Genomic DNA, 20,845 nt, shown 5'->3' with positions numbered 1-20,845 from the left:
TATATTAGCTGTTGTTAATCATAATCAATAACGTTTGCCATCTCTAGCGATCATACCTTAACCTTTCTCCATAACTTCAGTCTAAATATGTTGACATGTGGTGAAAAGTAGTTCATATTAAGTTAGAAATTAAGAGGAGTCATCCAGGCCTCAAATCAGCTCTAAGAACTGGATCTACAGCCACCAAGTCACAAGCAAAACACCTCACCATCCCCAGCGCGGTAAATGAGGGATCAAGGGCGTCTATTGATCGTTTGCTAGTTTACTTTCATTAAGAGTGAGATGCTGGGACCACGGTGTAGGTGCCAGTGGAGCTGCGGCGCGGGGGGGGGGGGGGGGGGGTGGCGCAAGATGACCCTGAAGTCACGACAGAAACAGTGAGTTTCTGCTGCTGACAAGTGCAGCCCTCCCAAGAGAAAGAGCGAGTGCCATGTTTCACAGATACAAATTCCTCCGGGGCAAGACCCACAGGAGAGACCTGGTTGCTGGCGCCACCCAACAGCTCCTTCTGGGCTGCTCCCGGTTCTGTTCCCGCCCAGGGCTCCCCCTTTATCTCAGCCCTCCAGACACTCCTCACTCACCCCTTTGCACAGCACGGCTCAGAGGGGGCAGCGGAGGGGGGTCCTCAACTCTCTCCCAGCTCTCCGCCACCCCCTCCAGCCCCCTCAACACCCATTTCCGGCGCACCGGCGTCCTTTCTCCCGCTCCGCGTCCCTCCTCCAGCCCGGCGCCCTCGTCCCCAGGACGCTGGCTCCCTTCTCTCCCGCTCCCCAGACTTCCCCGGCTGGGGCTCCAGCCACCGCCCCTTCCGGCCCCCTCCGGCGCTGGGCACTAGCCCCGCGACCTCCTCCTTGCCCCCCGACCCCCGCCCGTACCGGGATCAGTTCCTTGAGCGAGCGCCGCACGGGCACGATTTCCAGCTCGCCCTCCTCCACCTCCATGGGCTCCGGCTCGCCACGGTCAACACCCGACTCCGCCTCAGGGGACGGGAGCCCCAGGTCTGGCCCCGCCGGGGCCTCCGCCTTCACCGACACCCGCAGGCCCCGTACGGCCGCCATAGCTGCCTGCCGGCCGCACCACCGAGAGCCCGCCCCTTACGGCCGCCGGCTAGAGCGCCGCAGCTACTGGCCACAGAGGAGCCGCCGCAGCTACCTAGAGCGTCGCCGGCTTCGGCCAGAAGGCCGCCCTCAGCGCCGCCGCCCCCTGGTGGCGGGAGGAACCCGGGCGTGCTGCGCGGGCGGGACCTGGGGAGGAGAAGGCGGGACTGAGCGGGGACGGGGGCGGGGCCTGCGGGAGCGACGGAGCTTGGAGGAGACCGGGGTAGTCAAGGGTTACAATGTAGCTACGCCTTGAGGCTAAACCTGTACTAAAAGCCACCTTTACTGAGCGATCACCATGGGCCAGACACTTCCAAGCGCTCGAACCCTTAGAACAACTCTATGAAGTAGATCCCATTATGACCCCCATTTCATATATGAGGAAACTGAGGTATAGAAACTGATCCGAGGTGACGCCATTTAAGGGATAAAAGCTGGATCTAAGTCTTCCAGAGTTTACGATGAGCCTTGATATATCACCTCTGGGCAATCTGTAGGTTTATAAAGTTACTTGCCTTGCCTGCCTTTGTCTCTTAAAAGTCTCCCCAAAATTGGCCCATGTTACATACACAAAATTTGAGACCTGCCCAAAGGCCAGAACTTGGACACTGATTTCCTGACTCCTGAGGGTGCCATCCACTGTAGACCTGTGAGCGTAGTTTCCTGCGGATACTTCTAGCCTAGTGGGGGAGAGGGGTTGTCTAGGCATCCCGAGGGTGTCACTGATCAGCTGTTAGGTTCTGAGTCCTGATTTTCTCTCTTTCTTTCTTTTTCTTTTTCTTTCTTTCTTTCTTCCTTCCTTCCTTTCTTCCTTTCTTCCTTTCTTTTTTCTTCCTTCCTTCCTTCCTTTCTTCTCTTTCTTTTCTTCATTTCTCTTTTTCTTCCTTCCTCTCTTTTCTTTCTTTCTTTCTTTTCTTTCTTTCTTTCCTTCTTTCTTTCTTTCTTTCTCTTTCTTTCTTATTTTTTGCAGAGACAGACTTTCACCATGTTAGCTAAGCTGATCTCGAACTCCTAACCTTAAGCCATCCACCCGCCTCGGCCTCCCAAAGTCCTGGGATTACAGGCGTGAGCTGCTGCGCCTGGCCTGAGTCCTGATTTTGCGTCTTCCTCCCTGGGTAGCTTTGGACAGGTTTTTGGGTCTGTTTTCGCATCTGAGGAGGGCGTAGGTGAGACCCTGCAGTCTCTGAGGCCCTGCCAGCGCTGACCATGGAGGAGCAAATAATGATAAACTAAGGAAGACCATGGTCCGCATCGGACACACCTGGGTTTCGAGCTGGCTGGCCCTGCCCCATCCACCATGTGTGACCTTAGGCAAGCTGCTTAGCACTTTGGAGTCTCAGTTCCTTCATCAGTAAAATGGACCATTACCTACCTCCAAAGGAGGTTGTGAGGATTAAATGTGATAATTTATATGTAGATACAGGGTCTAACAGAAGGGATGGTTTTTCTTAATTTTGGGCTACATCATAGTTTTTCTTAAATTTGGGCTAAATCGTAGGATAAACACAAGACACAGCTCTTTAGAGGACTAGTTTTATTTGATGAATGGGATACAAAGTAGTTTTAAAAATCGGGTTGAGGCCGGGCATGGTGGCTCATGCCCGAATCCCAACACTTTGGGAGGCCAAGGTGGGCAGATCACAAGGTCAGGAGATTGAGACCATCCTGGCTAACATGGTGAAACCCCATCTCTACTAAAAAAATAAAATAAAATAGCTGGGTGTAGTGGCATGCACTGCTCGGGAGGCTGAGGCAGGAGAATCACTTGAACCCAGGAAGTGGAGGTTGCAGTGAGCTGACATCGCACCGCTGCACTCCAGACTGAGCGACAGAGCAAGACTCTGTCTCCAAAATAAATTTTAAAAAATTGGGTTGAATGCATACATAGAATGCATGTGTGTGTGTGTGTGTGTGTGTGTGTGTGTGTGTGGTGTGTGTTATTTCGAGCAAAATGTGTAGTTGGGGTGGCCAGCTATAGGTGACAGTCACAGCTCTCACCATTACTAGGTCTGTGGGGTGAGGGGATGGGAGAGGAAGGCTGGGCAGGCCCTTCTCCCTGCTGGGGAGGAGCCTTGTTGCTTGAGGACTCAATTCAGTGAGGATTCAGTGTTGCAGTTTGGTGCCATTCAGAAGAGCCCCAGCGCCCTGGCACACCAGCTGGCAGGTACATGAGGAGTCCAGGACAAGCCGGGACATCGGGCAATCATCAAGGCTCCTAGCACTTGTCAGGAAAGCCCTCTGTGCCTTGTTCTTTTTGGTCACCTTGCTCACCGTCTCCCACCCCCTTTCCTGTTCGCAGTGCCGCCCTGCTGAGTTGGAGCCACAGAGAATTTAGGAAGGTGGTAAAGCCTAATTTTCAAAAAGTTAAAAAACGTGACTCTCAAACAGATGTCAAATGAACACATGTCAAAGCTGTTACCCAGTCGTTAGTAGATGGGGAAACCGGTAGAAACGTGAAGAATAGTTTGAAGGGGAACCTGAATGAATATGTAATTGGTCAGTCAAAGGAATGCTGAGATTAATTCGACAAGGCAAGTTAATGTCCTATAAGGCAAGAAACTAGAATCTCCAGGATTCCCTTTACCACCAGACAGAAAACATTTGCATCACTACTGGACAGGAATTATTTACTCGTTATGAATTTCCTTTTCTTTTTTTTTTGAGACAGAGTCTCGCTCTGTCTCCCAGGCTGGAGTGCAGTGGTTCAACCTCGGCTCACTGCAAGCTCCACCTCCTGGGTTCACACCATTCTCCTGCCTCAGCCTCCCAAGTAGCTGGGACTACAAGGCACCCGCCACCACGCCCGGCTAATTTTTTTTTTTTTTTTTTTTTGTATTTTTAGTAGAGACAGGGTTTCACCGTGTTAACCAGGATGGTCTCAATCTCCCGACCTCCTGATCCGCCCGCCTCGGCCTCCCAAAGTGCTGGGATTACAGGCATGAGCCACCGCGCCCGGCCACTTGTTATGAATTTTCTATAAACCACTACTCTCAGTTGTAAAATACCCTAATCAATAGTGCATAAGAAGTCAGACAAAGCTATACATCTGTAGAGAATCAGATGGTTCCCCAGGCAGATAACACCTGGCACAGTACCAAGAGGGCACTTTCCTTTTTCCTATTTCCAAAGCCTGGATACATATTTTTTTTAGCTGGAGTCTCACTTTGTTGCCCAGACTGGAGTGCAGTGGCATGAGCTTGGCTCACTGCAGCCTCCGCCTCCAGAGTTTTAAGCAACTCTCTGCCTCAGCCTCCTGAGTAGCTGGGATTACAGGTATGTGCCACCACGCCAGGCGATTCTGTATTTTTAATAGAGATGGGTTTTCACCATCTTGGCCAGGCTGGTCTTGAACTACTGACCTCATGATCCACCTGCCTCAGCCTCCCAAAGTGCTGGGATTACAGGCCTGAGCCACCACACCCGGAAATAATTTTTAATTAACAGAGAAAATCAGGAGAACAGGACATTGGGACAGACCAGAAAGAGAGTTTTAAGAAAGGAGTGAGCAAGTGTCATATTCAGCCATAAGTTCACGATGGAACTTGGTTTGGGTCTAGAGGTTTGTTGGTCATTGGTGACTTTGAGGAGAGCAGAGTCCATGAAGGGGAAGGCGCATTAGTGGGGAGATTTGAGGCAGTGTACACAACTCTCAGGAGAAGTTTATGAAGAGTAGGCTAGAGGGCAGGGAGGATATTAACAGGATCTTCTAAAAGGTTCCTTTCCTGTGATTTCTTTCATTGAAACTGGTCACTCTGGCCAGGTGCGGTGGCTCACACCTGTAATCCCAGCACTTTGGGAGGCCGAGGTGGGAGGATCACGAGGTCAGGAGATCGAGACCATGGTGAAACCCTGTCTGTACTAAAAGTACAAAAAATTAGCTGGGTGTGGTGGCACGCACCTGTAGTCCCAGCTACTCAGGAGGCTGAGGCAGGAGAATGGTGTGAACCCAGGAGGCGGAGCTTGCAGTGAGCTAAGATGATTCCACTGCACTCCAGCCTGGGTGACACAGTGAGACTCCATCTCAAAAAAAAAAAAAAGAAAGAAAGAAATTGGTCACTCCCTCTATTTTTTATTTTTATTTTTTTATTTTTTTATTTTTTTTTGAGACGGAGTCTTGCTCTGTCACCCAGGCTGGAGTGCAGTGGCCAGATCTCAGCTCACTGCAAGCTCCGCCTCCCGGGTTTACGCCGTTCTCCTGCCTCAGCCTCCCGAGTAGCTGGGACTACAGGCGCCCGCCACCTCGCCCGGCTAGTTTTTTTGCTATTTTTTAGTAGAGACGGGGTTTCACCGTGTTAGCCGGGATCGTCTCTCGATCTCCTGGCCTCGTGATCCGCCCGTCTCGGCCTCCCAAAGTGCTGGGATTACAGGCTTGAGCCACCGCGCCCGGCCTATTTTTTATTTATTTATTTGTTTATTTATTTATTGAGACAGAGTCTCACTCTGTCACCCAGGCTGGAGTGCAATGGCGTGATCTCAACTCACTGAAACCTCTGCCTCCCAGGTTCAAGCGAGTCTCCTGCCTCAGCCTCCCGAGCAGCTGGGATTACAGGCACGTGCCACCACGCCCGGCTAATTTTTGTATTTTTAGTAGAGATGGGGTTTCACCATGTTGCCCAGGCTGGTCTTGAACTCCTGGGATCAAGAAATCTTCCTGCCTTAGCCTCCCAAAGTGCTGGGATTATAACTGTGAACCACCATGCCCAGCCCTCTCCCTCTGCTTATTCCTTTCCTCTCTTACCCAGCAAGGAGGGGAATAAAAATAACGGAATCCTACTTCTCCTGGAGAGGCACAGGGAAAAGCCATGGAAAGGTCATGTGAGCTCCTCAGGTGAAATCAGATGCTCCCTGAGGGCTGGTAACCTGGTGCACTGGCCTGAGCTCATGCCCCGCTGATTGAAGCAGGGATGTTCTTTTTTTTTTTTTTTTTTTTTTTTTGAGACAGAGTCTTGCTCTGTCGCCCAGGCCGGAGTGCAGCGGTGCAATCTCTGCTCACTGCAAGCTCCGCCTACCAGGTTCACGCCATTCTCCTGCCTCAGCCTCCCAAGTAGATGGGACTACAGGCACCCGCCACCATGCCCGGCTAATTTTTTTGTATTTTTAGTGGAGACGGGGTTTCACTGTGTTAGCCGGGGTGGCCTCGATCTCCTGACCTCGTGATCCTCCCACCTTGGCCTCCCAAAGTGCTGGGATTACAGGCGTGAGCCACTGCGCCTGGCCCGGGATGTTCTTTAGTGCAGTTTGAAGTTGGGTGCCCGCGACCCCCATGCCTCACACTCCTCAGTTCATGGCTGTCCTTGGAACATGTGCAGGTCAGTCATTGAGGACAAGTTTCCGTGGTTGAAGAAAAGATCCTGAGGCAGCTGACCCTGGTGGGGGCACTATATCTATGTGCCCCATCCGCTGCATAGCTAAATTCTTGTTTGTTTGTTTGTTTGTTTGTTTTTCTTTTGAGGTGGAATCTCTCTCTGCCGCCCAGGATGGAGTGCAGTGGTGCCATCTCAGCTCACTGCAAAGCTCCACCTCCCGGGTTCAAGCAATCTTCCTGCCTCAGCCTCCAGGGTAGCTGGGATTACAGGCACCTGCCACCACGCTGGGCTAATTTTTTTTGTATTTTTGGTAGAGACAGGGTTTCACCATGTTGACCAGGCTGGTCTTGAACTCCTGACCTCAGGTGATCCACTTGCCTCAGCCTCTGAAAGTGCTGGGATTATAGGCGTGAGCCACCACGCCTGGCCATAGTTAAATTCTTGCAAGGACTGTCTTCCCTCACTTTCTCCATTCTCCCTCTCTCCATCTCCCTCACTTTCTTCCCCCGACCCCCAAGACAGAGTCTTGCTCTGTTGCCCAGGCTGGAGTGCAGTGGCGTGATCTCAGCTTACTACAAACTTCACCTCCCGGGTTCAAGCGATTCTCCTGCCTCAGCCTCCCAAGTAGTTGGCATTATAGGCGCCGCCGCCAGGCCTAGCTAATTTTTGTATTTTTAGTAGAGATGGAGTTTCACCATGTTGGCCAGGCTGGTCTCGAACTCCTGACCTCATGATCCACCTGCCTCAGCCTCCCAAAGTGCTGGGATTATAGGCATGATCCACCGTGCCCGGCCATGTCTCTCACTTTCTAGATCTTCCCATCACCTCCCTTGAGCACTCGGCATCATGGATGCTGAGGGCCACTCCCAGTTCCTGAAACCACACAGGCTCTGCTGTGTTCATGTCACTCTTGGTTTTCTTTTTTTTCCACCGCTCCTGCCCTAGGGCCTTTGCACGTTCTTCCAACTTCCGCAACAGTGGCGTTCTGCCAGGGCTCAATTCTGGGCCCCTTTCTTCTCACTGCCTCGGCTAGCTCATCACACGCATGGCTTCCAGCTCCACAGCCGTCCGCATGCTGAGGGCCCCCGCGTCTCCATTTCCAGTTCTCGCCTCTCCCTTGAGCTCCAGATCCGCATGTCCAATTTCGTCTTCCTTTGAATGTAGCAAGGCGGGTCCATTCCTGTGTTCCCTCGCTCTCTGATCAGCACCACAGTCGATCCAGGTGGGCATGGCTGGAAGCTTGGGGGGCCCCCCAACCCCTTCCTCTCCCACCCGCATGGCCAGCCCATGCATGGTCTTGTCACTCTGGCCTCGCACATATCCCTCATGTCCGTCTGCTTCTTTTCATCCTGGCCACATCCTACTAGCATCCCTTGAGTGGACACTGCCACGGCCTCCTCACTGCTTTCTCTGTTTTTCTGGTTCTTCTACTCCCATCCTTCTACACTGTAGCCAGAGAAACCTTTGTTGTTGTTGTTGTTGTTGTTGTTTGAGACAGGTTCTTGCTCTGTTGCCCAGGTTGGAGTGCAATGGTGCCATCTTGGCTCCCTCAGCCTCAACCTCCTGAGCTCAAGCGATCCTCGTGCCTCAGCCTCCTATGTAGCTGGGACCACAGGCCGGTACCACCACATCCAGCTAGTTTTTGTTTTTTGTAAGATGGGGTCTCAGTTTGTTGCCCAGGCCGGTCTTGAATTCCTGGGCTCAAGAGATCCACCTGTCTTGGGCTCCCAAAGTGCTGGGATGACAAGCATGAGCCACCACCTCTGGATTACAAGCGTGAGCCACCGCACCCGGATGACGAACATGAGCCATGGTGCCTGGCCTGAGTGATGTGTCTTTTCAGCACACATGCTGCAGCCCCTGTCTCCTCTCCAGCTTCATCTCTCACGACTCTCTCCTCACTCCCAGCATTACTTCAGTTCTTGGAAAGCACCAAGCTCCCTCCTCCCACAGGCCCTTGCACAAGCCAGGCTCCCTGCTCAGAGCTTTCTCCTCCCTCCTTCACTTGGTCTAGTGAGTTCCGTCTCAACTTCAGGTCACAGCTGGAACCTTCCTTGCTCTGGGAAGCCTAACTACTCTCAGAGAGCTACTCACCACAAGCCTTTCCTATAAAGTGCCCATCACTTCAAAATCATCCAAGCACCTGCGTGGCGACTTGATTCATGTCTGTCTGTTGCAGCAGCATGTGAGAACCGTGAGAGCAGCAACAGTGATGGTTTGGCTTAGTGTCTAACTCAGAGCCTGGTTACAGAAGGCCTGGGACAAAGATTGAAGGATGGATGGATGGATGATAGACAGATGGACGTATCAAAAGGAAATGAGACTTTTGCCCATACTAGATTTAGTAACACAAAGCCCCAGAGCTACCACCTCCCTTTACCAAATTCTAGACCAGGGCTATTCATGTCAACCCCTGCTGTCGGTGACTCATGCCTGTAATCCCAGCGCTTTGGGAGGCCAAGGCAGGCAGATCACAAGGTCAGGAGTTCGAGACCAGCCTGGCCAACATGGTGAAACCCCGTCTCTACTAAAAATACAAAAAATTAGCTAGGCGTGGTGATGGGCACCTGTAATCCCAGCCACTTGGGAGCCTGAGGCAGGAGAATCACTTGAACCTGGGAGACAGAGGTTGCAGTGAGCCAAGACTACACCACTACACTCCAGCCTGGGTAACAGAGCGAGACTCCGTCTCAAAAAAAAAAAAAAAAAAAAAAAGAATCAGCTGGGAAGCTGAAAAGGTTACATACTGTATGATTCCAACAATATGACATCCTGGAAAAGGCAAATCTATGGAGACAGTAGACAGTAAAAAGATGAGTCGTTATTAAAGGAAGAAGGGAGGGGGAGAGATGAATAGGTAAAGGACAGGATTTTTAGGACAGCGAAACTATTTTTTTTTTTTTTTGAGATGGAGTTTCACTCTGTCGCCCAGGCCTGGAGTGCAGTGGCGTGATCTCGGCTCACTGCAACCTCTGCTTCCCGGGTTCAAATGATTCTCCTGCCTCAGCCTCTGGAGTAGCTGGGAATACAAGCACCCATCACCATGCCCGGCTAATTTTTATATTTTTAAGAGCCGGGGTTTCACCGTATTGGCCAGGCTGGTCTTGAACTCGTGAGTTTGTGATCTGCCTGCCTGGGCCTCCCAAAGTGTTGGGACTACAGGCGTGAGCCACCACACCCGGCCACAGCAAAACCTTTCTATGTGACACTGTAATGGTGAATACATGTCATTATACATTTGTTAAAACCCATAGAATAGTACGACTCAGTGAGTCCTAATGTAATCTGTGGACTTTGGTTAATAATAATGTATCAAGATTGGCTCATAAATGGAAGCAAATGTATCCCAATGCAAGATGTTAATAATAAGAGAAATTGGGCGGCAGGAGGTGGCGGTTGAGGGGATATATGGGAACTGTTTGTCCTTCCTTCTTTCTTTTCTTTTATTTCTTTTCTTTTCTTTTTTTCACAGGGTCTCACTCTGTTGCCCAGGCTGGAGTGCAGTGGCATGATCTCGGCTCACTGCAACCTCCACCTCCTGGGTTCAAGCAATTCTGCTGCCTCAGCCTCCTGAGTAGCTGGGATTACAGGTACCTGCCACCACGCCTGGCTAATGTTTGTATTTTTAGTAGAGACGGGGTTTCACCATGTTGGCCAGGCTGGTCTCGAATTCCTGACCTCAGGTGATCCACCTGCCTCAGCCTCCTGAAGTGCTGGGATTACAGGCATGAGCCACCACTCCCAGCCCTGTCTGTATCTTCTGCTCAATTTTTCTAAAACCTAAAACTGCTAAAATAATTTTTTAAATATAAAATATATTTTTTTAAAAAAATCCTGACACCCAGACTACATCCTTGACCATTTGAACCAGAATCTCTGAAGGTGGAACGTAGGCATGAGGATTTTTTAAAAACTCCCTCGGAGATTCCAGAACTGCCCCTTCGAACTGAATGGGGAGTTGGGAGTTGGGGTGGAGGGAGCAGGCTGACTGCAGTGGGGAGCCCTTTCTCAGCTTTGGGGTGTGTTTCGCAGGGAGGTAGATGGATATTGGCACAGATTGCCTTAAAGAAGCGGGAGCGCCTGAGGGCACGGAGAATCTTGTCCCTGTGAAAGCTCCAGTGCCTTAGGCACGGTCCCTCCTGGACTCTGGTGGGGACCGAGTGAGAAGTTTAGCAGGTGCCCTCCCACGCTGCAATTCTGCATCGATCTGGTGACCACTTCGATGAACCCACTGAGGGATTTTTCCAGCTGCTGAGTAGACCTTGGAGGGCGGGGTCAACCTTGACAAGCAGAGGCAGGGACTGAGAGGAGGCAGTGTCCCGCAGGAATGGGTGGGCCTGAAGAGTAATGGGAGCAAGGCAAGAGGGTGGGACAGGAGTGGGGAGGGCATCCAGAGGGGCTGGCGGGGCCTTGAGCACCAGGCCGAGCACCATGGGGACCATGGCAGGGTTCTGAGAGGGGCATGGTCAGGTGGGTGCTCAGAAAGATCACTCAGGTAGCCAGGGAGGGCATGGACCAGCGGGCCAAGGACCAAGGCTAGGAGACCAGTGAGGAGGCGAGAGATGGAGAGGGCTGCCTTTGAGGGGCTCCAGTGGGGGGTAAGAAATGAGAACAAGATGGGCTTACCGGTCTTGGTGTCTGGGGAGCTTCTGCCTGGAAGCTTGGGGGACCCCCGACCCCTTCCTCTCCCACCTGCATGGCCAGCCCACGCATGGTCTTGTCACTCTGGCCTCCCGCATATCCCTCATGTCCGTCTGCTTCTTTCCATCCTGGCCACATCCTACTAGCATCCCTTGAGTGGACACTTGAGTTAATCAAACCCAAAGAGAGGGTTGTGGGAACCCCAACTCGAAGCCGGTGGGACAGAAACTCCAGAGGCTTGGACTTGTGACTGGTGTCTGACTGAGGGACTGTCTTGTGGGCTTGTGTCAACCTGTGGGATCTGATACTGCTTCCGAGTGGACAGTGTGAGAATTGAGTTAGAAGACACCCGGCTGGTGTCTGCCGCAGAAGGGATATGCGGGAGGGGGCACTCCACACAGTTGGTCTCAGAAGTCTTCTGTGTTCACTGTTGTGCTGTGAGAGCAGAAGAAAAAGTTTGCATTTTTTGCATTCAAACCCCATGGGAGGTGGGCGCCGTGGCTCATGCCTGTAATCCCAGCACTTTGGGAGGCCGAGGCGGGAGGATCACCTGAGGTCAGGAGTTCAAGACCAGCCTGGCCAACATGGTGAAACCCCGTCTCTACTAAAAATACAAAAAATTAGCCGGGGCGTGACGGCGGGTGCCTGTAGTCCCAGCTACTCGGGAGGCTGAGGCAGGAGAATCGCTTGAACCCAGGAGGCGGAGGTTGCAGTGAGCCGAGATCGCGCCATTGTACTCCAGCCTGGGCAACAGAGCAAGTCTCAAAAAAACCCAAACAAACAAAATACCCCACGGGAGTGTTCCCATTATACCAATAAGGGAACTGAGGCTCCTCCAATGACTTGCCGAAGGTCACACACTGTTTAAGTAGCAAAACTTGGATTCAAGCTCAGGCCTGTGTGACCTCAATGATGACTCTTCGTCACTGCCCTGGAGGGCTGCACCATGGGAACAGAGGTGCGGGGTCCTAAAAGTCTGTACCAGTGTCCAAGGCTAAGTGGGGATGGGAGGTCACTGGGCTGGTGTCACAGGCACTCCCGTGACACCACAGGGACCTCTGCCCCAAGAGAAGCGGATATGGCTCCTACCTGGACCAGACCTTGGCCTCCTGAGCCCCTGTGAAAACAGGCAGTTCTTCCCAAGGAGTGGCCACGGACCCACCCAGGAGCCTCAGCTGTACCCTGGATTGCAGCCCCGTCACCGTCCTGAGCCAGCCCTTCCCTCTCCCTCCCTCCCCCGAGAGCACGTCTCACCACTGTCCTGCTCAGGGACTTAGGGTGCCTCAGGCACTTCCAGAAAATTCTACAAAGCCAGCTGTTCCAGCTGCTGAGAAAGAAAGAACATGTATCCAGATGCAGAAAATGTACACACAAGCCTTTTTTTTTTTTTTTTTTTTTTTTTTTTTAACTCAAGAAAGGGCTTTTATTGTTTGTAACTCACTTCCTGGGAAGTTAATTTTTAAAACACTCTTATAGAGTTTGCTCATCGCTTGTGCTACATTCAAAAACGACGCCGCCAACCAAAACCCTCAGTGACGGGGTGAGCATCCCAACTGGGTCCACCCCAGAGCTTTCCAAGGGTGGGTCTGATCGACGTGGTCCCCCCAGACCAGACGCTCAGAGATGCTCAAGACACACTTGGGGATCAGTGATTGGCTCTTCACTTGCCTTCCACTAACTCTATAAAAGTGTTCTTAAAAACAGTACGGAATAACTTCTTAAGCCCTGGGCCACACTCTGCCTTAGCACAGAGGAGCCAGGGAGAAACGTGGACCCATTGACAACGGGGCACATTCGGCTCCTATAGCCTTAAATAGACGTAGAAACTGTATTACAGATGCGTGTACCGGTGCAGGACATACAAGTGAGCTGTGTGCAGCAGATGGGCACGCGCACGCGTGTGCGCGTGGAGGCGCGACATGCACCCACAGGCGTGGAGATGCAGCGGGATCCGGGTTTCTCCCCCAGCCAGCCTCCCTTCTCCAAACAAGCCCTCTTCCAATGGGAAACCCACACCTGTGGCCAAAATCCCTCGTCCATCCATGTTTCCAGGGCAGGTCTGCGTCCTGTGTGATTTCCCTGTGGGGGTCAACCTCTACGAGCATTTGGTCAGCCAACGCCAGGCCGGCCAGCCGGACACTGATCCCAGAGAGAAGGCGAAGGCCGCTTCGGAAGAGTTGTGTCTGCACGCGCTCCAGCACCCCCGCTCTGAGCAGGCTGACTGCTGATGTCCTCAGGGTGAGGCAGCTGCCGCAGAGGCCACCCGCCAGTGTGCACAGCCCTCCAGGTTCTGTGTCTCGTGATCCCTCCAACCTGGACAGTTTGTCCTTTATTGTAGGAATGTGAGTGCAGCTCTTGGGGCCAGATGGGTAGGCCAGTGTAGGATGAGAGGCTGGGTTCCAGTTATTTCAGCATGTGCAGGGCCACAGGCCTGGCGCGTCCGTGGCCCTCGGTCAAAGTCAGCCCTGGTGTCTTCTCCAGCCTCAGCTCTGGGGAGCCATCAAAGGAGGGAGTGAGATGGGCAGGGACGATGTGGTGCTTCCGCTCCAGGCCCCTGCTCAGAGCTTGATTCCGTTCAGCCCACTTTCCAGATAACGTTGAATGCGAAACACAGTCCAGGAAAGTTAGCTCCGTCCGCTCGGCTGCCAAATAATGGTGGGGTGTGCTGGGAACCACCGAAGCTGTAGGAAAGCTCGTGAGATGTTCCCAAGCAGGGCCTCTCCCCTGAACCCCCAGGTTAAAAACAAAAGTAAAAGACAACAAAAAAGGAATCAGAATTTTCCAACACTGGCCCTCTCCCCAGTGAGGGGTCCGAGCCCGCACACCAGCATTTCAGTAGACAAGAGCTCTGGTGCCACCACCCCAAGGTGGGCAGGGTACCCCCCTCTCCACCATATGCCTGTGGCAGCTGAGCCAGGCCTGCCCGGCCCCAGCGGGAGGTCTCTTCAGTTGCAGTAAGCCAGGCCTCCACCTGCCATCTTGGTCTCCTGCCTCTGCTCCTGCCCTGGGCCATGCCAACCAGCCGGGTGGCGTTTCTGAGGCTCCATGGGCACCTGGTTTCCCCACAGAATGGGTCAGGCCAAGAAGGGCCAGGAAGAGGAGGATGGCCTCGTGGGAGCCCTGCCCCCAAGACCCCAAATGACATACATTCCAGTCCTGTCCCTGGACGTGCGTGCGTGGAGGTCATGCAGCACGATGGGGGAGGGGCGGGAGCGGGGCTGCAGTCCCCAGCCCCCTGCCCGCGGGGGCGGCTGTTGCATGAGGGCGGTGGGCCTCTGGAGGCGCGGGATGAGTATGCTGCCGGGTGGCCCTGGGTGCATGCAGGGGCTCAGGATGCAGCCTCGTCTTCCTGGACGCCGGGGAGCTCTGGGCTCTTGCCCCCTTCGCCACACCCTTCTTTCCTGTTCAGGGGACACCAGGGACAGAGGGTGTCAGGGTCAGAATATACCCTCAGGGGAATACTCTCCCTCACACACACAGGAATTTGAATCCCAGAATCTCTCAAAGCCCCCTTCACCCACTGCCCCAAGCTTGGCCTCCCTCTGGCCTCTCTACATCACAGCAATTGCTCCTTGGCGGTCTCCCAGCCCCCAGCCTCAGCCCACAATGCCTCCGTGGCCCCCAATTGATCAGAGATGAGGTCTAAACCTCCTAGCACGGCCTCTGGAGCCTCTCACAGTCTGACCCAGCTGGCTTCCCTACATCCTCTTACTATCAGCCTGGTCAAGGGCCTTCTCTCTGTGTGTGTAGTTTTGTTGTTGTTGTTTTGAGACAGGGTCTTGCTCTGTCGTGCAGGCTGGAGTGCAGCGGCGTGATCTCGGCTCACTGCAACCTCTGCCTCCCAGGCTCAAGCGATCTTCCCACCTCAGCCTCCTGAGTAGCTGAGACTACAGGCACATGCCACTACACCCAGCTAATTTTCTTTTTTTTTGAGACGGAGTCTCGCTCTGCCACCCAGGCTGGAGTGCAGTGGCTGGATCTCAGCTCACTGCAAGCTCTACCTCTCCGGTTCACGCCATTCTCCTGCCTCAGCCTCCCGAGTAGCTGGGACTACAGGCGCCCGCCACCACGCCCGGCTAGTTTTTTGCATATTTTTAGTAGAGACGGGGTTTCACCATGTTAGCCAGGATGGTCTTGATCTCCTGACCTCGTGATCCGCCCGCCTCGGCTTCCCAAAGTGCTGAGATTATAGGCATGAGCCACCGCGCCCAGCCTAATTTTTTTTTTTGAGACGGAGTCTCGCTCTGCCACCCAGGCTGGAGTGCAGTGGCCGGATCTCGGCTCACTGCAAGCTCCGTGTCCTGGGTTCACGCCATTCTCCTGCCTCAGCCTCCCGAGTAGCTGGGACTACAGGCGCCCGCCACCTCGCCCGGCTAGTTTTTTGTTTTTTTTGTTTTTTTTTGTTTTTGAGACAGAGTCTTGCTGTGTCGCCCAGGCCGGAGTGCAGCGATGCAATCTCTGCTCACTGCAAGCTCCGCCTACCCGGTTCACGCCATTCTCCTGCCTCAGCCTCCCCAGTAGGTGGGACTACAGGCGCCCGCCACCTCGCCCAGCTAGTTTTTTTTTTGTATTTTTTAGTAGAGACAGGGTTTCACCGTGTCAGCCAGGATGGTCTCGATCTCCTGACCTCGTGATCCGCCCGCCTCGGCCTCCCAAAGTGCTGGGATTACAGGCTTGAGCCACCGCGCCCGGCCCCGGCTAGTTTTTTGTATTTTTTAGTAGAGACGGGGTTTCACCGTGTTAGCCAGGATGGTCTCAATCTCCTGACCTCATGATCTGCCTGCCTCGGCTTCCCAAAGTGGTGGGATTACAGGCTTGAGCCACCGTGCCCGGCAGCCTAATTTTTTTATCTCTATAAAAACAGGGTTTCACCATGTTGCCCAGGCTGGTCTCAAACTCCTGGGCTCAAGTGATCCATCCACCTCAGCCTCCTAAAGTGTTGAGGTTACAGGCGTGAGCCACGGTGCCCGGCCTGAGGGCCTTCTGTGTGGACTTCAGTCAGCCCCCAGCAGATCTGGGTAGAGGGGCTTTCATTTTGCTTTTTTCTTTGCCTTGTTCACAGGGCAGAGTCCATCTATCAGTCTTAGGATTCCGTTACATATTCAACAGATTTAGGTGTCTAATTTTCCTCCCAAAATGAGTAAATGGGTTTTGATATCTTTAAAAAGGACCAACCCTACTTTACTACAGAGTTTCTACAATTATCCCAAAGTATACAAAACAGTTTATGGCCGGGCACAGTGGCTCACACCTATAATCCCAGCACTTTGGGAGGCTGAGGTGGGCAGATCACCTGAGGTCAGGAGTTCAAGACCAGCCTGGCCAACATGGTGAAACCCCGTCTCTAATAAAAAAATAGCCGGTGTGGTGGCGGCATGCACCTGTAATCCCAGCTATTTGGGAGGCTGAGGCAGGAGAATTGCTTGAATGCAGTAGGCAGGGGTTTCAGTGAGCCGAGACTGTGCCATTGCCCTCCAGCCCGGGCAACAAGAGCGAAACTCCGTCTGAAAACAAACAAATAAACAAAAAAACCAAAACAGTCTATCAAGGATAAATATTGGGACTTGATGAGGTAAAATCTACTTTCAAAGTTAAACCTAGAGACAGGGTGTGGTGGCTCATGCATGTAATCCCAGCACTTTGGGAGGCTGAGGTGGACAAATCGCTAGAGGCCAGAAGTTCAAGTCCAGCCTGGGCAACATGGCAAGACTCCATCTCTACTGAAAAAAAAAAGCTCTACCACCAAATTAAACTTGGGTCACAGAATTCTATAATTTTATAGCTGGAAAGTATTAAGCCCAATCTTGTCACTCTGTTTGCCAGGTACAACCTAGGTACTGTCTTTATCCTGTGTCTGGCTTGTCCCACCACTAGAGGGTGCTGGACCATAGGCTCTGAGTCAGAGGGACCAGGTGTCCAGGTTTGCTGGACACAGTCCTGATTCCACCTGTTGTCCTGGCATAATTTTTTTTTTTTTTTTTTTTTTTTTTTTTTGAGACAGAGTCTTGCTCTGTCGCCCAGGCTGGAGTGCAGTGGCCGGATCTCAGCTCACTGCAAGTTCCGCCTCCCGGCTTTAGACCATTCTCCTGCCTCAGCCTCCCGAGTAGCTGGGACTACAGGCGCCCGCCACCTCGCCCGGCTAGTTTTTTGTATTTTTTAGTAGAGACGGGGTTTCACCGTGTTAGCCAGGATGGTCTCGATCTCCTGACCTCGTGATCCGCCCGTCTCGGCCTCCCAAAGTGCTGGGATTACAGGCTTGAGCCACCGCGCCCGGCTTGGCATAATTATTATAAATATATATATATACATATTTTAGACAGGGTCTGGCTCTGTCACCCGGGCTGGAGTATGGTGGTGCAATCTTGGCTCACTGCAACCTCCACCTCCCAGACTCAAGCAATCCTCCCACCTCAGCCTCCTGAGTATCTAGGACTACAGGCGTCCGCCATCACGTCCAGCTAATTTTTAATTTTTTTTTTTTTAGAGATGGGGTCTTGCTATGTTGCCCAGGCTGGTCTTGAACTCCTGGGCTCAAGCAATCCTGCTTTGGTCTCCCAAAGTGCTGGGATTACAGGCATGAGCCACCGTGCTGGCATAATTATGAATGGCTTCCCCTTTCACTCTCAAAAGTGCCCCCATTTGGATGTCAAATTATATACGTCCCCTCGCTACACACGCACTAAGCACAATTCCAGCGTCAGGGGCCTATATTCCTAGATGAATTCAGAGAATCCTCCCCCAACCGCAACTACCTCACTGAAGAGATGATAGAAAAACTGCAGTTGGGATCTCCAGGCCTTTTCCAGGCCCCACACCTCATGATGTGACTCTCCCTGGATGCAAGCACCTCCAGCAGGGAGCAGATGTCAGCTCATCCACTACCAGGGGACCCGACTCTTCTGAAGGGCCCTCTTACTCTTACGAGAGGGAGACCTCACAGGACACCAACATGGTGGGCCCGGACAGGCCTGGGGACAGTGCAAAGCCAATGCACCCGGACAGCGCCTGGCGCTGGGAGTGCCAAGGGGAGTGCGCCTTCCACACAGAGCCCCGCCAGCCCCTTCCCTGAAGCTTCCCTCCGGGGCCAGAGGAAGGCAGTGGCTGTTCCAGGACCATGCTGTGGTTCAGGACCCCGACCGTTTTCTCTCTGCAGGTTTGTGTACAAACTCCAGCAGGCTTTATCAGCATCCTAGACTGGCTTTTATTACAGTGGAAGAAGGTGGAACTACTGAGGATGAGGGGCACGGGCTTGAGGGGCGGCTTTTCTGGACCTTCCTAGGAGGTGGCGAATCCACAGGCATGGCTTACTGTGGGGAGCCCTCGGCAAATGCGGGTTCCTCTCCCGTGGTCCACTGGCCAGCCTGTCCCTGCTCACTCACTGGACAAGCACTCACAAAGTGCTGACTGGGCGCACAGCCCCAGCAATGGCTGCAGGCAGCCTGGGCCACTCGGGAGAGCAGCCAACAGTCCCCAGGGCCAGGCAGAGGGGCCAGCGCCCCTCCTCTACAGCCCGCCAGCCTCCTACAGGGAGCCGACATCAGCCCGTCTGCAAACCTCTGCCAGGCTGCCAAGGGCTGAGGAGGCCACAGATTTGAAGCCCCAGAGGGGCTGGACCCAGTCGGAGAGTGACATCAAGCTTGATGGAAGAAGGGTCTTCCTGTCCCACGGAGGGGTTGCGTGAGCTCCTCATCCCTGGAAGCGTGTATGTGAGGGATGCTGGCCCCAGGAATGAAGCAAGGGCTGGGCCCAAAAGGTCCCTTCTCACCCTGACTAACCTCGGGGACAGAGATGCAAACGGGGCCAACTCCAAGACCTGGCCAAGTCCCCAGGCTCTGGCCTCGGCCCAACGACAGTGAGAGCGGGAGGATGGGCCTCAGGCCTCCCCACCCGACTCCAGGGAGCACCCGGCAGGCCTCGGCCCACTAGTACTTACACCAGTAGGTTTCCTGGAGCAGACATGGATCGCTCTTCCCTCCGTGCTTGCGGCTCAAACGGGTTCCCAAAGGAGCGCTTCCTCAGCATGGACTTCACCAGGATCTGAGGAGGACATGGCGGTGTGAGGAGCACAGGCCCCAGGCTCCCAGACACGCCACCTCTGCTCCGATTCCCCGAGAGCAGCTGCCAAGGGGGCCGCAGCGTGGGTCTCATTTCAATCAGCACAGCACGGCATGGCGGGGACGAGAACACGGGGGCTGGCGGCAAAGTCCCCGAACGGTGAGGAGCTGGGTGCCGCTGGTGCGTGAGGAGGGGGGCCGGGACCGGTCCATGAAGGGGCCACAAGGCCAGGCTGAAAGAGTGGGGAGGGCCAGGGCTGGAAGTAGGAATCCATTAGAAAATACCTTCTCGGCCGGCCGGGCGCGGTGGCTCACGCCTGTAATCCCAGCACTTTGGGAGGCCGAGACGGGCGGATCACAAGGTCAGGAGATCGAGACCATCCTGGCTAACCCGGTGAAACCCCGTCTCTACTAAAAAATACAAAAAACTAGCCGGGCGAGGTGGCGGGCGCCTGTAGTCCCAGCTACTCGGGAGGCTGAGGCAGGAGAATGGCGTAAACCCAGGAGGCATAGCTTGCAGTGAGCTGAGATCGCGCCACTGCACTCCAGCCTGGGCGACAGAGCAAGACTCCGTTTCAAAAAAAAAAAAAAAAAAAAAAAATACCTTCTCACCACGGCAGCAACGCCATGGAGGATGCTGTGCCATCCTTCCCACCTTCCGGCCGCAGAGAGGATGCCAAGAAGATGCTACTGCACAGTGGCCCGGGAAGCGGCTGAGCCGCAGTTGGTGGCCGAGCCAGGGGGGCTGCCAGGAGGGGGGCAGCTGCTGCAGCCTGGCTCTCTGCCTTTATCCCTCCTTCATGCCAAGGACGGTTCCATGCCCTGCCCACACACACGCTGACTCACACACATGCAGAGAGCCAGCAGCACACTTGCCAGTCCCTTCACTCACTCGCCTGTCTCCATCCATCCTGTCAACACTGGTCACCACTGGCTGCCTACCGTGTGCTGGACACTGCTCTAGGCACTGGGGCCACACTGAGGCCAAAATTCTTGCCCTCATGTAGCCCTATAGCCTTTTTATTTTTTTCAGATGGAATTTCGCTCTTGTTGCCCGGGGCTGGAGTGCAGTGGCACGATCTCGGCTCACGGCAACCTCTGCCTCCCGGGTTCAAATGATCCTTCTGCCTCAGCCTCCTGAATAGCTGGGATTACAGGCATCCACCACCACGCTCGGCTAATTTTTTGTATTTTTAGAAGAGACGGGGCTTCACCATGTTGGCCAGGCTGTTCTCAAACTCCTGACCTCAAGTGATCCTCCCACCTTGGCCTCCCAAAGTGCTGGGACTACAGGTGTGAGCCACTGCGCCCGGCCATCATATAGCTTATATTCTAGTTTCAGGAGACAGGTGATAAGTAAAGAAGAAAAATCAGCAAAATACGTATGTCAGTAAGTGGAAAGGAAAAAATAAAACAAGGAATGGCGATGAGGTGTGACGCAGGGAAGGCTTGCTTCTCTCTCGGAGGGGACCCTGGCTTAAAAAGCCGCAGGAAGTGAGGGAGCAGGTCCCGTGGCAGTCGGGGGTGGGGCTCCCCAGGCAGAAGGTAGCAAAATCTGAAGGCTCTAGGGCAGCCTCTTCCATGGCACGTGGCCAGAGTCGAGTGCATGATGGGGGGACGGTGCAGGAGCCCCGCAGAAAAACAGGGCAGGGGGAGGGCAGGCTGGGGGCCCGACTCTGAGGGACACGGCAGCCCCGTGAGAAGCGGGCTCTGAGCTGGGAGGTGACACATTCATGCCACCAGGACC

The 20,845-nt window shown here is 53.7% G+C and overlaps 2 protein-coding genes across 2 annotated transcripts in view; both read right to left on the bottom strand.

Annotated features, from left to right (window-relative positions):
- The window catches only part of NCBP3 (nuclear cap binding subunit 3), a 107,157-nt gene that overhangs the window by 38,166 nt on the left and 48,146 nt on the right, over window positions 1-20,845 (bottom strand). Inside the window, exon 2 of the mRNA XM_050765822.1 lies at window positions 876-1,078. Coding sequence (XP_050621779.1) covers window positions 876-1,058 — 183 coding nt within the window. The 5' untranslated portion in view covers window positions 1,059-1,078. The remainder of the gene's footprint in view (window positions 1-875; window positions 1,079-20,845) is intronic.
- CAMKK1 (calcium/calmodulin dependent protein kinase kinase 1) overlaps window positions 12,446-20,845 on the bottom strand; it is a 33,879-nt gene continuing 25,479 nt past the window's right edge. The window contains exons 15-16 of the mRNA XM_050765823.1: window positions 18,978-19,081; window positions 12,446-14,445 (exon numbers count right to left, since the gene is read on the bottom strand). Of these exons, the coding sequence (XP_050621780.1) occupies window positions 14,373-14,445; window positions 18,978-19,081 (177 nt within the window). The 3' untranslated portion in view covers window positions 12,446-14,372. The remainder of the gene's footprint in view (window positions 14,446-18,977; window positions 19,082-20,845) is intronic.

Source organism: Macaca thibetana, chromosome 16, assembly GCF_024542745.1.
Source record: "Macaca thibetana thibetana isolate TM-01 chromosome 16, ASM2454274v1, whole genome shotgun sequence".
In the NCBI taxonomy this organism is placed as follows: domain Eukaryota; kingdom Metazoa; phylum Chordata; class Mammalia; order Primates; family Cercopithecidae; genus Macaca; species Macaca thibetana.
Note: the sequence above shows the minus strand (reverse complement) of the source record. Positions and strands in the feature narration are given on the sequence as shown.